At 40.8% G+C, this 17,588-nt stretch overlaps 1 protein-coding gene across 1 annotated transcript; it reads left to right on the top strand.

Annotated features, from left to right (window-relative positions):
* The first annotated feature begins 351 nt into the window (after positions 1-351).
* Positions 352-13,237, top strand: LOC145418453 (uncharacterized). Its single transcript, XM_080286870.1, has 5 exons — positions 352-457; positions 3,812-4,129; positions 6,104-9,257; positions 10,080-10,312; positions 12,277-13,237. Exons 1-5 carry the CDS (start codon positions 449-451, stop codon positions 13,108-13,110), a joined length of 4,548 nt encoding a protein of 1,515 aa, XP_080142996.1. The 5' UTR covers positions 352-448; the 3' UTR covers positions 13,111-13,237.
* Positions 13,238-17,588: the final 4,351 nt, after the last annotated feature.

Genomic DNA, 17,588 nt, shown 5'->3' with positions numbered 1-17,588 from the left:
AGTACAGCTGGATACAAAGTTCAGACACCTAATGGAATGGTTCTCTTAGTCTCTTGTGGTCGATTAATCCCAGACATGTTCATTTGCACCCCTTATATTTTCCATCTATCTGTTATTGAACGTAAGGGGAAATAGGGGTAGCTGCTGACTTGAGTCCTTCCCCAAGCTACCTTTGGTGTGTTCATCTCCATATAGGGAAAAAACGTTGTGGCTTTAGTAAACCAGTTTTTATATTCATTTTTAAAGTGTGAATTGTTTTGTTTGTTAGTTTAGTTAACCCATCATGTATGGGGGATCATCTTTATCTTTACCCAGTTATGATAATAGTTCATAACACTTTTATGATAATAGTTCATAACACAGTGATAATATACTTAAATGATTTTCCCTTTTCAGCAAATGAGATGTTTTTATCATCATAGAGTGACGTCTTCCATTATCAGGGACCATGAAACGGGTAAGTTGTGTCTCTGATCTCCCTGAATTGGGTAAATTGTATCTCTGATCAGGCCACTGTTATAATACTTTGTAAGTACGAGTACATTCATCACCATCATCATTATATCTGATGCCTTACTCACTCTTTTAACCCCAAGACAAGATGGCCATGATAGAACCACCTCTAGGTTGATTTCTCCTCCCACTCCTCTCACTTTGTCAGACACTCTTCTTTCTTTTCTGATTTCTTTCACCGGTGATCTTCAGCTTGTTCCTAGAAAGTTCTCTCATTCACAGCTCAGGTTTTACCTCCATATTAGAGCATGGACAGTAAAGCACTTCCATGCAAGGCTCATTTAACCACCATACTAACCTTCCTACCCTTCAAAATACAGCCAGACTTTCCAGATACTCTTCTACCAGGAAATGATCTCTCTTAACTTCACACTCCATTTTGCCATTTTTACACAGTACAGCTCCTAAACATTTCAAACTGTCAGCCACCTCAAGTATTTCACCTCCCCTTTGTACCTTTAATTTACTGTGCTTCCTCTTTCTTTCCTGTACTGCATGCAAAAATCTTTCAGGTATTCTGTTTTTTGATATTCACTTTCAGTTTTCGGTCTCACATTGGTATATATTATTATATTTGACAGTTACCCCTTCAACCTGTGAATGTCATTTATATTTTATTTGTTTCCCTAAAATTTTATTCAGATTTGGAAAAAGACAAGGATGAGGTGGAGGGATGGAGTGGAGAGGTGTATGAGAGAGGGGGTGTGAGCTGGGAGCAGGGTAGTGAAATGCCGGGGAACAGGGTGACATGGAGGTGATTTGTTTTTGGCCACCCCTTACGAGATTAAGGCATCTGACAATAGATACATAGATGGATACAAAAGGTCACTCATGCTGAAAGATTATTGAAGGCTGTGTTTAACCCTTTAACTGCGGGTGTCATCCCAGAATGACATTGCAAAAACTGGACCAAACCGCGGGTGTCATTCTGGAATGTTTGTGAATATTTTGAATACCGCGCGTTTTTTCCGCGCGCCAATTGTTTCAAGGGAGAGTAGCTATTAAGTTCTTTCACTCCAGCCAACCCCCACCTCCCTCCTCCCACCCCCCGGGCCCCCCACCCCACCCCTGACCAAACACGCATCAGTATCTGTCCAGCTTTGTGAGTGACAACACCGCTGATGTGGCAGTGAAGTGCGGGCAATTACAGTGCCTTTTACCTGCCTCAGTGAACACAGAGTGGGTGTTTATCGTATGTGCAGTGTTCATATATGTTTATAGTATTATTATCAGAATGAGGTTGGCATTTGGTAATGGTGTGTGAGCGAAAAATAGTGATTTTAGATCGCTCACTTCTAATGGCACTGCCCATCCAGTGATAGTCAACGAAATCATGAAACCTACATCATTGCAAAGCCGAAGGTTAGTACTTTCTAATGGTACCTTATTTTTCGCTGTAGATTTATTCTGTGCAGAGTTATAAAGGTTTAAAGTTTGTTTACATTTTGGCTGGAACCCCCACGGGGGGGGGGGCAGTCGGGTCAAAACAATGCCCACGGTTAAAGGGTTAATCCGTTGAGTTCAGTAAGTCTGCCGTGTACAGTAGCGAATGATATCACCAGGAGACAGTAAGATTAAGGCAAAGAAATGTCAATGTAGTGAAAGGGCTAAAAGACTGAATATGAGGATTTTATGTTCCTTTCTTCTGCTTTCAAACACCACTGCTGGAGTGGATAACAGCAAGCATATGCATTCCAGGAAAGACTTTCTGCTAAAAAAAATCCAGTTTCTGAAAACCACTAAAGAAAAAAAATATATACAGTTTAAGAGGGTGTTTTAATATCGCCTGTCCACATTCCATAAATGTGTGTGTGTTTGTGTAAGAATATAGTGGTACTAATACAGTGTACTCCAATGTATCGACTGTTAATGCAACTGTAAGTTATTTTTGTGCATATTTCCATTAGTTATCGTTCCACCCCTGGGGGTAGGTTTTTTTTTTCAAGAATACTCCCCCGGTATCCCTGCTTGTCGTATGAAGCGACTAAAAGGGTTGGCAGAGGGTTAGTGCCCCTCCTCAGAAAACAACTAACTAAAAAGACGAACAAGAAGCCTCGTCGAGGCGATTGTTTGTGGCTACCCCGAACAGGATTGAGGCGTCTGGCAATAGATGGATAGATAGATAGTTATCATTACACAGTAATTCTGATTTCCAAAAATACTTGTTTCCTGTAAAGCCTTTTGACCCAGACATTTTAGACTTGAGAGTTGGTGATATATATGGAAAAATATATTGTACTGTAGTACAGTCAGTCCATACTGAACACTTAGATGTGTACAGGCAAAATACTACTTTAACCCCTTTGCCACAATGACGTACTCTGTATGTTATTTTTAGGCAAGAGGGGCCCACAAGGTTGTACCCAGAATGTCAAAAGCCAGTGCTTTGCAATGGGGATAGGAGAGGACTGTCTAAAGTCTTCTAGCTCCCCCTCCTACTACAATACTCAAATATGGTGCTGGTGGAAAAATAAGCTCTTGGTTAAGGGGTTAAGCGAATGGTGAAGCAGTTAAAAGAGAGACATGCTTCTAGCTTATACTTGAGGGGTGAAAAAAAAATACTGCAGCAACAGTAATAATAATAATCTATCCATCAATCGTACAGTATGCTGCCCCATGAGGAGCGTAGGAGCCCAGGGCTAGTTGGTCCTGACATTTAGGATGAGAGTGAAATAATAATAATAATAATGTAATTTTCTGTATCTCTTTATCTATAGCCAGATTCCTTAATCCCAAAAAAGGTGACCAAACACATTTTTTGAACAGTTTTACAGTATAATAAATCACAAGGATCTGCAATGTAACAAAAGGTCTTTAATTCAACTTCAGATCAAGAATGAAATAGCTGAGTGAAACAAACTCACTTTTCTTGTGCTCTGTCCACCCTAAATTGGCCTAAAAATTGTCATCATTTCATCTTCAGTGCTGAACTGTAACAGGAGAGTTACCCTAGAATATGATGCTGGTCATGAAGAAGTGTTGAGGAAAGGATGTAGGGTCTTCGTAGTGTTATTTTCTATCAAAGAACTGTAGCAAGGCTATAATGTAAAATGATGCTGGACATGAAGAAATGTTATGGAAAGGACATCAAGCCATCATATTGTCTTCTGCCATTGAGCTGCAACAAGATTATTTCAAATATGATGCTAGTCACAAAGAAGTATCGTGGATAGGATGTGAAGCCATGGTATTGTCTTTGAGCTATGGAAATGGGCTGCAGAAGAAGAGAAATCCCTGCCAATTCAAGGTGGACCAGCAGAAGTTGTTAGGGTAATTATTTTTCATACTCTGTTTTCAGATCCTTCCAAAAGGCATAGTAGGAGTACGGGGCATACCCTCACTGCCCCATGTGGTACCCAGCCCTCAGACCACCACCTTCATCCTCACCTCACCCATGGCATCAACCATCAACCTTCCACCTACCAAGACTGGTTCAATCATCCTGCCATCACCACCAATGTCCACCATCACCCTTACCGCCCACAGTGTGCCTCAACCCTCACCCGTCATGCTGCCCCTCACCACCACCACCAGCACCACCCCCAAACTCCCATCAAACAGTGCCAACAGATGCTCAGGGTCACCACAGAAGAGAATTCATCCAAAATCAGTAATGGTAAGCTTTTTGACAGTATTGATTTAGAAATTTATTGGAGGATTTTGTAGGGAAGCACATTAGGAACAAACTTTTTTAATTGGCAAAACTAGTCAAGGACAAAGCTTTCTCCATTTGTTTCTCTACAATGCCCTCTGTAATTCTTGATGTAGGTGAGGAATTGAAAGGTGTTTGCATTTACAGGTGCTTCTGACACTTATTAAAACAATGGTTATGCTGTACAGTAGTCCCTTGATAGTTTATGGAAGCAGATCCTGAGACAGCTACTTTGATTAACCCTTTGACTTTGGGTGATGTCATTTAAAGAATAGTCTTGCTGCTTCCACACATTTAATTCAACTCAGGAAAAGCCTTTTGTATTTTCAGGGGTTCTATAAGGCTGTGTTCCAGTAGCTGCAGGAAGTTTGCTGTGTGCTAAATAAGATAGACAGGAAATAGCAATAATAAAATGATAACAATGTCTCTGGGGTCATTGAGTTACATAATGCAGCAGAATTTCAGTGCCTCTAAACAGGGGAAATCCTTTAACCCCCTCAAGATGGGTATTAATTTATTGCTTATATTTGCTCAGCCTAGCACCTTTTTCCTCTGCCATTTTTAGTACCTGTATTGTGTTGAACAGTGCAGGGAGTCCAAGAAAAGTAGAATATTATCATTAGCAACACTTTCTGGTTTGGGAGCTAAATGATATATCCATCCATCCATCATCTAATCCTTTGCAGCCCCATGAGGAGTGTAGGAGCTTGGGGTTAGACATGTCGGTCCTGACATTTAAGATGAGAGTGAAATAATTATATGTAAATAATTTAGAAATGCCTGCCATCACTCACTCAGTTCTTGTATCCCTTACACTGTGTGACAGGTCAAATAGTTTCCTGTAATTTAGGAAACTGTTTAATACACTGGGTGGTTATCATATAATCAACAAATATATGCCGGGTGGTTTTAGTGGATTAATGTGCAAGAACTGGATGTCACCCTTAAGGGGCTAAATCTGAGGGATGGTTTGGGATTATTTCTCATGTACTGGTGCTCCGAGGCTAGGAATTTATTACTTTCACCATGGTAGGTAGTGGCGACCATCATCCACTCACTTGATGTAGTGCTGCCTACTTCTTCCTTAGCGTTTGTCATTCTTTTTATGTGCCTTCCCTCCTCTCTTCCTGTTTCTCCCATCTTTCATGTTACTTCTTATTGCTTTTCTTTCCTTTACAGGTGGCTTTACATTGAGTGACAAGCCTAATGGTTTCCTGTAAGCCAAGAAACCATTACAACGCTGGGTGGTAACCATATAACCAACCCATACGTGCTCCCTACATGTCAACAAGTGGGTTGGTGGAGGGTTAGTGCCCCTCCCTGTAAAATAAATAACTCAAAGTCTAATGGCCACCCTTATGGAGTTATGGTGTCTGGCAATAGATAGATAGATAGACCATAAATGTCTTGACTGAGAACCCTAATCCTGGTTTGGTGCACTCCTGTTAGGGCAGTAAAGGGTTGATTGGTATTTGTTGTTGAGTAATCCTGGACTGTCTGGCTGAGTAGACCCATCAGCTGCAAGCAAACAACCACTCCTGTAGGGCAGTCCTTTGCAGTTAACTGATGTTCCTTTATGAGAGACAGCACCTTACCACAGCAAAGCACAGGGGATAGTGTGGAATTTTTGTTCCCAGATGGATGCCACATTCATTAACAAGACACCATAGTAGGCTCCACATCAATCTGTTATATGGTTACACCCAGAATTGTAAATGGTTTCCTGGGTTACAGGAAAAAAGCACGCTTTTCCACTCTGGCCACACATCCAAAATTATTGTGGTAGCTAATACAAAAGTAGGAAAAGCTGTAAACAGGCGGAGTACTTGTGACATGGGCCTTTGCTCACTGACTGGAAACTATTAATTTTTTAAATTTTGTTAGTAACTCTAGTAATATTGCATATTTTATAGTTATTTCAATGCTATTTTCTTCCAGGAGTCAGAAAAAGAGCCACAGTCAAGAAGTGGGAAAAGATCACAACCTTCAAGAAAACATGCTTCCAAGAAAATGAAACCAAAAGGCTCTAAGTCTTCAGTAGTAGCAATTCTTCCTAAGGCTCCTCAAATGGAAACAAAGTCTTTAGTGATTTTGCCTCCTGCTATAGCATTAGAAGAAATATCTGAGGTTTCATCACATTTTGTTGCTTCTCCTGTGTGTCACATTGAAAGTACAACAAGCCGACCACAGGAGAAGATTTCAAAGAGGACTGGAGTCAGGAAACCAAAACAAAAACTTGAAAATGAGGATGCTACAAAGCTACAAGACATACCTAATTCGGATGGGACAGTGAATCAGAAAGTAATTCCCAAGGAGTGTGGGAAAAATGAAAGATCGGATATACGACAAGCCACCGCAACTGTCGCAAACTTACCCAAAGAAGAGAGTGGATGGAATAAAAATCATAGTGAGATACAGAAGCATATATATCCCACCACTCCAGATTATTCTTGTACTCCCACTACATCTTCCCTAGTCCACCCAACAGTGCCTTCTTCCATGGAGAATAGGTTCATTGAGCACACAATTCCTCAACACCCACCTCCACCCTACCCACAGTTTGCTCATGAAAAGACAAATCAGATAGATGTAATGGGTAGTAGCTTAGGAGGAAACAATATGATCATCCCACCATCCAAAGACAAAAACCAGAAAAGTTTACATTCCTCCAGGAAGCTAAGTGATCAGCAATATAAAGGCCCACACTGTACAACCAGTTCAGATGGTGATGTTGTACCCGAAAAAACCAGGACTAATGAATCTTCCCTTAATAAAACAGTACTTGAAAAGCCCACTCAACTTGGCTCTTCTGAGGCTTATGGTGACACATTTTTGAGAAATAATTACTCATGTACATCCCAGACTGACTCAGTAAATACAGTTTTGGTTGCAAATGAAAAACCCTTTGTCACAAAAACAGTAACTTCTAATTCATACTTAACCAAAACGGCACAGTCTTGTTCTTCACCTTGCAAGAAAACACAGGATTTATTTAGAGATACTATCAAGACATACCCAGATATACGAGATGTGTCTCCAAATCAGTCCTCCTCACCTCTTGTTACCACTGCTTGCTCTGCCCAGCTACATTCCTCACTTTCCAAAGCCCATAATTATGAGCTAGGATATTACTCCATACCATCCACCCTGTCTACTGATATAGTGCCAAGTCTTCTGCCATCTACTCCATCAGTCACAGGTTTTTCATTCACACATGATAATCCTCTCTCTTCTGAAACCACAATGACTCATTCCCATTTGTCTTATACTTATGCCTCATATTCAGATGTACAGGTGAGTGATCTTGGAAACCATGCCTCTCATCACATAGCCTCACAACAGGACAGGTCATTGTTTTCTCAAGTACCAGAACATGAATCATTTAATCAGAGCCTGCATGAAACATTAGCATCTGTTTTGCCTGCTTCAGATCCGTACATACCCCCAGTACATACAATACTATACCCTAAACCTTCGTCTCATCAGAGTGATCAGTTTTCACATTCAGCGTTAAAGACTCGATCACCACATCTCTCTCCAAGTACAGATTTTCCTCATTCAGATACACCCAAACCCCCCCATCCGTCAACTGATGTACAGGGTAACTGCACAAGACCAGATCAGTCATCGCTGTATGCAGAGTCCAAGCAACTGCCCTCATATTCTCAGTCCCCTCATTCATCTTCACATAATCAGCCTTCACACCAACCCTTATACACTCAGTCCTCACACCCATCTCCATTTCTGGAATCACCACAACCAGTCATGACTGTACCTCTTCAAGATGTATATTCCATGTCTTCCCAAGCAAATATTGACAGCTTGACTCCCCACCTGTCATCATACACCCCCACCCAGCAGGCAGATTCTTGCCTCCACACAGATCATCAGTCTCCATATCTGGAGTCCTCTCAAGCTGTAGCACATTCAGTGTTAGCCCAACACACTGGAAGTGTGGCTGAACCTAATAATACTCACACCATTCCCTTCTCAGCTGGCTGTACACCTTCATATTGTGAGTCTCCACAGGCAGAGGCATTAGTTCAGTCCCCTCACAACACAGCCACCCAGTCCGATCACTTGCTTTCACGGAATCTGTTCAGGGATGACTCACTCTCACCTCACCATTCTTCTGGCCCAGTGCCTCAAGTTATGCAGCCGAATCATTATGCCGAGTCACCTGTGTCTTACAATGCACATCAGGTTGACAGTACCAGTGACTTTCATTATTACAGTACAGCAGAAAATAGGTCATTCACAGCTTCATTATTTGGTACAGAAGGTAATTTCTCTGTCAGATCACTGGAAAAGACTTTAAGTCCACCTTCTTATGAATCTCATTTACAGTGCACTGCTGAATACATAGCTTCAATTAGCAATGCAGGAAATTCCCATTCAAACATAGCAGTTGGTCACCAGGAAACACAACCATCAAATTTTCCCCATCCATGCCAGAGTTTCAAGCAGGATGTGTCAGCATCACATAATGTCTCAAAAAAAGATATTGGTGCACCTCCAGCATATCCTTCATCATCATCTCTGCATACTCATCCACCTTCACCACCCACATATAGTTTTAATCAGCATATATCCCCTGCACATCAGCTTTTAGAACACTCAGTGGTGGGAGAAAGCACAGTTAAAAGTCTACCTAATTACTATCTAAAGGAATCATCCCACCAGTATTTTTCCACCACCTCTCCAGTAGAAACTCAGAGCAATATTGGCCATCATACCAATACTCACAATTTCTGCCATACTGTCGGTCAAGGTCCCTCCTCACCAGCAAGTTTCACAGATGTAAACTGCATTGCAACACAAGAGATGGATCAAAGTAGCAGCTCCAAGAATCAAGAAAAGAGTTACCTTTCCACAGATCAGGATGCATCTACAGAAAGTAACAAACAAAAGGATTATCCAGAACTCCTGTGGAATGATTCAGAGAGAGAGGAAAGGGTGGATAACAGTGACTCACTCAAGTTTCACAGCCTTATTGAGCGAGCTGAGAATGTGTGGTTTATACCAAGCCAAGAACAGAACAAGGTTTACACAAAAAGGAAGGAGTTGGCCAGAAGGCTGCTGAATCATCCAGGTTAGTGATCAAAACACATATACAGTAAAAGCATTAAATTCTCTTAAAGTATCTATTACATTTCCATTGCTAACCACAAAGCTGCCTGTCTACTTATCTATTCCTCCATCCAGCTATATATATCTATCTGTCTGTCTGTCTGTCTGTCTATATGCCTGTAGCCACATGCCTTAATTCTGTAAGGAGTTGCCACAAACAGATCACCTCTTGTCACCCAGTCCTCTGCCGTTTAGCTGTTTTCCTTCCAGCTCACATACACCCTTTCATATATCTGCACTCCATTCCTCTGTCTCAGTCTCAGTCTCCCCTCTCTCCATCTTCCCCTCCACCTCACCTAAACACATTCTTATACTCAGCCATTCTCCATCCTCTTCATGTTGTCAAACCATCTAAGAGTATTTCGTTTAACACTTTGTCACCCATAAAGCTGAGTTATCAATTTCCACCAATTAACAGTATTAGTTGTATGGAAAATTGTGTGATCTTTTGGCACACATCCCCTTACATAATGACGTCTGCTTGTACTGTACAATACACATATCGTCACTCATAAAAAAAAAAAATGCTTAAGTCATGTTTTTCTACTTTTCTGGAAATTGAAAAAAACCGTCTTATTTTCTTAATTTTCAGTGACTTAGGCAGAAACTTGAGGCACATTTTTGACCACTCACATCATAGACCTGACAAAGGCAGCTATACCAACAGATGCACCATGTGATGAAGAATTGATTTAGGCAAAAATCCAGAAATCGACAAAAAAGAATGACAGTTTTATTATGAGGGTGACGATATTCTACTGAGCTTTTCGTCATTCCCTCCCAGATATGCATACCAGAAGGGACTCCATGCTGAAGGAAAAGTTCTGGATTGAGGAAGATGAACCCATATCAGAAGAGATCATGGTGTCATCACAAGAGACCAGGGAGGAGGAGGAGGATTGGAGGGAGGTGAAAGGGATTGAAGTGGTACCTGATCACAATGCAAACCTGCCAGCAGACATCAATCCCAAGGGACCAAAACCAAACACCAGTGCAAAGAGGGAGATGCTCTGTCAGGTGAGGAAACTATTGTTGTTGGTATTGTAGAGGTTGTAAGTTCATCTGGACGTAAATCCAGTGGACTGCAGGCTGAAATTGTCTCTCTGTTTCAGTCTATTCTCCTCCAAGCAGGGGATTGGGACGTTTGTATAATAACTGTCGCGTTATATCAGTGTTGCCGCATGAAGGCGTCCGTCTCCAACACAGAGGAAACTGTCCAATATTTCCATAATTTTTCAGTAGTAGATGGGTAACTACCATTGATCCAAGGACAGACAAAGATTTTTGGGCGGGAGGGGAGGACACATGCCTCCATATTTTCAGCAGACCAGTGATTACATATAATAAAAGAAAAATGTTATTTACCAGTATATATGCAAAAATTGTCTAAGCAAACACAGGGTCAGTTAGGAAGTGAATTCGAATTGATTGAGAAAACAAGCAAAAAGGAGTTGAAGATAAACATATTTCAAATTGAAACTGATTTGATGAATTATGTGAACTAGTGTTTTATGGGATAAAATAACTTTGTATGTGACCAGGGGATATCTCATATTTCTTTAATATTATTCAGCTTGCCTCATGTTTACAGATGTTATATTTCTAAAAGGTTTACTGTACATTATTTGCACATAATTTCACAGATTTGTTCTGTTATTCTGGACTTTCTCTAGTTTTGATATTGTGTTTTGGTGCAAGAGAGATGAGACACCGTGCCCTCAGAGTCTGGTGAATGGATGGCCTTTACCTTGTTTATTTTTATCATATGTTCTCTTCTCAAAAAGTAATTACCTACGTACCATTTTAGTGTATGTTCCTTCATTGCCTTCATTCATTGGTGAAGCAGTTGCAGTCCTACATACTAAAATGGTTATGATAAAGCCATGCATATGTTTTATGAAAATTTTAGAAAATTGATTGAACTGAAAATAAACCACCTTAATGAATTAAACTCTGATTTGTGTTTATTTTTTAATAAATGAACTGAAATGGAATTGAAGAGGACATGATTTATTGGGGTTGATAGATTTTTATTTTGTCAGGTTTGGATTTGAAATGAAATTGATGAAATATGTTTTGTCAGATTTAGAATTGAATAAAATTGATGAAATATAATCGGTCAAAAATGGATTAGATTTGGGACTGATTAGATAGAATTGACCTCAAGCCTGTTTCTTGCATAAATGTTGTCATAAATCATTTCAATAAATAGAGGGAGTTGGTAATACATTTTGAGGAATTTGGTAATGAACTGGCATGAATTCAGACTCGTGATAATTCTGCTAGGAACCATGCTCCCACTTTTCCAAAGGGCTGGATCCAATCCAGCAGGGAGTTACTACCATGAAAGTGAAATGCCGCTACAAACTTGCTAACTTACCACAGAACTGCCACTTAGTTGAGCCTCACATTGTTACAGATCATATTGCACATCACAGATTTCTCTTTTCCCAGCGATTTCCAGCAACAGTTGGGATTAGCTTCCATTCCATGGATGCATCAGCATTACCATGGCCATGCACAGTATGGGTATTCTTTTAGGTGGAAGCATTGCATCATTTTCTTGATGGACTGATTCAGCTCAAGTATGTGAGTGTTGATGGCTGTCACATAGCTAAGAAGTGAGAGATGCCATATTGTTACTGGATTATGTAACCTGTCTGTTGATGGGGCTGATGAACTAAACACGAGGCTGCAGAGACATACACTTCTTCATTTTGGAAGGCCTTTCTTTAGGCCACACACCACTACAGTCATGCCATCCACACAAATGATCATCAATTTTTCTTTATTCACGCTCATTTTCTCATAGATTTCATTTTGTCTCTACATCCTAAGTCTCTCTGTGGCCTCATTCTCCACAGGCAGTAAGAAGATACTGGTATATCAGTTTACAGACAGTGTGCGTGGAAATTTTTTGAAAGGTCTCAACAGCTTCCGATGACTGTTTCTGCTGAACATAATGACATATCAATTTACAGGTGTGTGGAAAGATTCTGAAGGGTCGCAGCAGCCTCCGATGTCACCTGAACAGCCATCGAAACATCCAACCTCATGTCTGTGTGTACTGCTCTAAGGCTTTCACCAACCGCAGTGTCTTAGCTGAACACATTCGGATTCATACGGGAGAGAAGCCGTTTGTTTGTGCCGTCTGTGATGCTGCGTTTAAATCACGTTCTGGCCTTGTAAGGCACAAACACATTCACTCCGATGTCCGGCCCTTTGAGTGTTCCATGTGTTCAAAGAGATTTAAAACTAAGTTGGTTCTTCAGCAGCATATGAAGCTCCACCTCACTGGTTTGTTTACTTGCCCTGTTTGTGGTGAGACCTTTCAACAGCACAAGTCCCTGTCTGCGCACAAGGCATATCATCACCACAGATCACAGAGGTATATATGCCCACACTGTCATAAAGGATATTATTACCGCAGCCTTTTAACTCGTCACATGCAGGTACACTCCAATATTCGTAAGCATGTGTGTTCTGTGTGCAATGAAGCTTTTGTATGGAGGAGTGGATTTGTGGCACATATGAAAACACACTCAACTTCCCGTCCTCAGTGTGATATTTGTGGTAAGCGTTTTGCATCAGAAAAAAGACTGAAGACACACTCCCTTCGTCACACCAACTCCAAGCCTCATCAGTGTAAGATATGTGGGCGAAGCTTCTCCCATGCGTACCGGTTAGTTTCTCATTCTCTCACGCATGAAGAAAACAAAGACTATTCCTGTAGCGAGTGTGGGATTCTGTGTGCGTCTGCCAAGAAGTTGAGAAAGCATCTTGCCACACACCGAAAAGAAAAGCCTTCATCATGATAATAGTCATGCAAATTATCATCGACTTCATCATGATCTTCACCATCATCGTCATCGTCATCGTCATCAGCATCATCAGACCCCTTTTCCCACCTAGTCCATTATTATACATAATTCATAGCTTACATGCAACTAAATATGCATCTTTGTGTTATATTTTCAGTTATCATTTTCACCATCATCATCATCATCATCATCATCATCATCATCACCATCACCTCTTTTCTCATGTAATGCCATATATAATGAATAGTTCACTTGCAACAAAATGCACAGCTGTGATATTTTTAAATCATCATCATCATTATCATCATCATCATCATCATGGCGTTTTTTCATCCCTATAAATTGGGTAAGGTAGAATCCAGAAAGCAAGGAAGGACAAAGTATGAAAGAAGGAGAATTATCAGTAGCACACCCAGTCTGTCTCTTATTTATATTATATTGATTACACTTTATATGCCAAAGGTTTAGTTTAGTTATTTCATGCAGTTTTATCTCCATCCAAATGCCTTAATCTTGTAAGAGGTGGCCACAAACAAATCCCCTTCATGTCACTCTGTCCTCCACCATTTTGCTGCCCTCCCCCAAGCCCACACCCCCCCTCTCTCATATACAATACCTCTCCGCTCTGTCCCTTCACATCATCCTCAGCCTCCCTCTCCCTCTCCCCCTCTCCCCCTCCACCTCACTCACATACACTGTTCTCATTAGTCTCATCCTCTATTCTCCAACTTACACCCCACTGTCTCATATACCTCTTCACCTCATCCTTGGCCTCCCCCTCCCTCTTCCCACTCACATACACTCTCCTCATTAGTCTCTCACTCTCCTTCCTCTCCACATGCAATATTTTTCTTCGTTATGATATATACTTTTTTCCTTAGTTATTTCATGCAGTTCACATGCACTATTTTTCTTAATTATTATACTTTTCTCTGCACTTATTCCAGTTATTGAAAACTTTATTATCAGAATATTTTTATATTTGAGAGGAGCTTGTGCAGTTACATGGAGAGACAGACTGACAAACAAGGAGGTGAAGGAACATTGTGGTGTGGATGTGGATGTGACAGAAAGTGTTAGTAGAAACACACTGAGGTTATTTGGCCATGTGGAGAAGATGGAGAGCGAGAGACTAACAAGGTGAGTGTATGTGAACGAGGTGGAAGGGGGGAGAGGGAGAAGGAGGCCAAGGATGAGATGGAGGGATGGAGTAGAGAGGTATATGAGAGAGGGGGATGTGAGCTGGGAGCAGGGCAGTAAAATGGCAAAGGACAGGGCAACATTGTGGCAATTTGTTCGTGGCCACCCCTTACGGGATTAAGGCATCTGGCAATAGATTAATACATAGATATTTATAGTTATGAATTTACATGTTCAGTGATTTATTTCAATATTTTTAGCTAACAAAATAAAGAAGCTGTTTAATATGCATTTCTTATTCTGCAGGTGTGCATGTATGTTAATGATTGATGTTATTATGCCATGATTATTATTTTGTTTGTGACAGGAGCCACTACTTTATCTGGAACTGTCTTCCTCTGTCTATATTTCCTACTGCTTATGATCTCCAACCTTTCAGACGCAGTGTGTCCAGGCATCTCAAAACGAACGGATCTTGAATTTGGCCCCCCATTATCTTTTGTTTTTATCATTTGAAGGAACAATTTTGCAGGCTTATGGCCTTTGGTTCCTTCTTTCTTGCATTTAGAAAAAGAATAACCCCTGCAATCTGATGGCTTTCTTTATATCTTAGTCTTAACAGATCTTGAATTTGGACCTCAGTTATCTTGTTTTTTTCTTTTCTTGGAGGGAACAGTTTTACGGGCTTCTGGCCACTAGTTCATTCTTCCATGCATTAAAAAAAAAAAAATGATGGCCTACTTTATATTGTAGTCTTTTTATTTCCAAACTACTTTATTCAGCTAAGGGTTGACTACAAACTGGAGGGACAAGGTACTGTATAACCCTTTCAGTACGAGAAGATCTTTAGTAAGTTAAGCCTAATCCCATTACCTTTATTTGGCCCAGATTTTCATCCTTTTCCAGCTTATTTTGCATAGCTCCATGGCAGATTAGGACAATACTGTAGCTGTGCATCCATCCCATAGCACTTCTTCATGGCTAGAATCAGAATCTAGCATTAGTCTCGTTACAAATCACGACTGAAGATGAAGAGATGGCAGTTTTAGGCCAAGTAAAAAATATGCCACCAAAATGAAGGGGGTTGAGACCTTAAATCCAGTGATGTAGTTTTTTGAATTACCCTTGCTACCTCCAGATGATTTTATTCAGCTGAGGGGAGGATTTTGATACTGTAGGGGTTAGAGACCGCCATCACTACCACTGATTCATCATACGTGGATTTAGGGGAATTCACACTCCCCCTATTTTTTGACAGATCAGTGGTTACGTATAATAAAATTGTAATTTACTGCAATTTGTGGTTGGCGGTAGCAATTATCATCCATTCACTTGATGTAGTGCTTTCTACTTCTTCCTTGACCTTTATCATTCATTTTCCGTGTCTGCCCTCCTCTCCTCCTATTTCTCACATCTTTCCTGTCACTTTATTACTCATCTTTCCTTTTCAGTTGGCTTTACATTGAGTGACAATTCTAATGGTTTCCTGCAAACCAGGAAACCATTTACAACACTGGGTGGTAACCATATAACCAACCCACATGTGTTCCCTACATATCAACAAGTGGGTTGGCGGAGGGTTAGGGCCCCTCCCCGTAAAACAACTAAGAGACAAACTGCCACCCCATATGGGATTATGGCATCTGGCTATAGATAGATAGACTTTACTACAATAAATGCAGTGAATATCTTAATATTACTACAGTAACAGTTCAGTGCAAAGAGAGATTTGGTAATAAATTATAAGGGATTTGATAGAGGCAACATCAGCTCAGATTTGTAGTACAGTATTCCTGCTAGGATTCATGCCCTCCCAACCTGTTCAGAGTGCTGGAACTGGCCCTGCAGTCGTCTCGTAGTAGCATGAATAAGATGAAAGATAATTACTGTATGTTACTGGAGTGAAGAGGCTAAGGCATTCAGTTGGAGTAAAGGCTAAAGTGAGGAATGCTGTAGCACCTTGTTAGTCTATCTGTCTATCTATTGCCAGATGCCACAATCCTGTTAGGGGTGGCCATTTGACTTTGAGTTATTTGCTTTACGGGGAGGGGCACTAACCCTCCACCAACCCACTTGCTGACACATAGGGAGCACGTATGGTTTGGTTATATGGTTACCACCCAGCATTGTAAATGGTTTCTTGGCTTACAGGAAACCGTTTGGCTTGTCACTCAATGTAAAGCCACCTGTAAAGGAAAGAAAAGCAATAAGATGTGACAGGAAAGATGGGAGAAATAGGAAGAGAGGAGGACAGACACAGAAAAAGAATGATAAAGGCTAAGGAAGAAGTAGGTAGCACTACATCAAGAGAGTGGATGATGGTCACCACCACCCACCACTAACCTTGTTGGTGATTGAGTAAATTCCCCTCAGTCTGATGATAATGATGCCGTCGTGGCCATATGGAGGCATCTCTCTCCAGTACCTTAGATGATGATCTTTGATTTATTATTCTTGCTTTATCCACACACCATGACCAGCAAATGACAGACCTCTGATAGTGCAGGGATTAATGGAGGCCATAGCTGATCCTTGCAGTTGAGACATGTCTCATAAACAGACTGCAATCATCTGGAACTAGCAAGAAAAGATTGGGAAAGATGTCACCGTAGTGGATGTTGAAGCCATTGGTCGTCTTGTAGATGGTTGGGGTTTTGTTCCACATGTAATGCCGCTAAGGGGTGAGTTGAGCAATCGTTTCACTCTAGTATTAAATGCCTGGACTGGGTACCCTAGCCCCAGGCCCCTACACTGCTGATGGGGCAGTACTGGATGAATGATGGATGAAATTTTTGTTAACTTGTTCAGTCAGTGTCCAGTATTTTATTCTTGCTGTCTTCACGATATTTTACAGAGTTCAGGAGAGACTTTGAACTGGAGGGCTTAGATACAGCCTTCATTAGCCAGCCCCATCAATGAAAGTCCTTTCCTAGTTAGGTAAAACTGGAAGCAGCAAAAATAAATTAACCCATTCAGTCATATATTTTCATTTATTCTAATTTAATTGCCTTCAGATTTTATTGAACTTATGAGAGCTGTTGTGGAGAGATTAACAAGAGACAGTTTCAAACCTCTTCACTACAAAAGTTCTCTTTAGAGCTGACAAGAGTAGAATTAAAAAGAAATCACTGTAGAATTAAAAAGAGATGGCTGTACTGAAGGGATTAAAAAAAAAACTGAATCAAGAGGTCGATAGATCTTTTGTCTCTTGTTTCACAATTAACTCATTCAAATACAAGATGGAATGCCACACAATTCTTCGCTTGAAACCCTAGGCTGTAGGGTTCACCCTTCTGATCCCCCTACCCCCTCTCATTGGTCAACTGCATTTC

Source organism: Coenobita brevimanus, chromosome 114, assembly GCF_032717465.1.
Source record: "Coenobita brevimanus isolate Jiangsu-jjx chromosome 114, ASM3271746v2, whole genome shotgun sequence".
NCBI classification, from domain to species: Eukaryota; Metazoa; Arthropoda; class Malacostraca; order Decapoda; family Coenobitidae; genus Coenobita; species Coenobita brevimanus.
The sequence above is the reverse complement of the archived record's forward strand: the minus strand, read 5'-3'. Positions and strand labels throughout refer to the sequence as shown.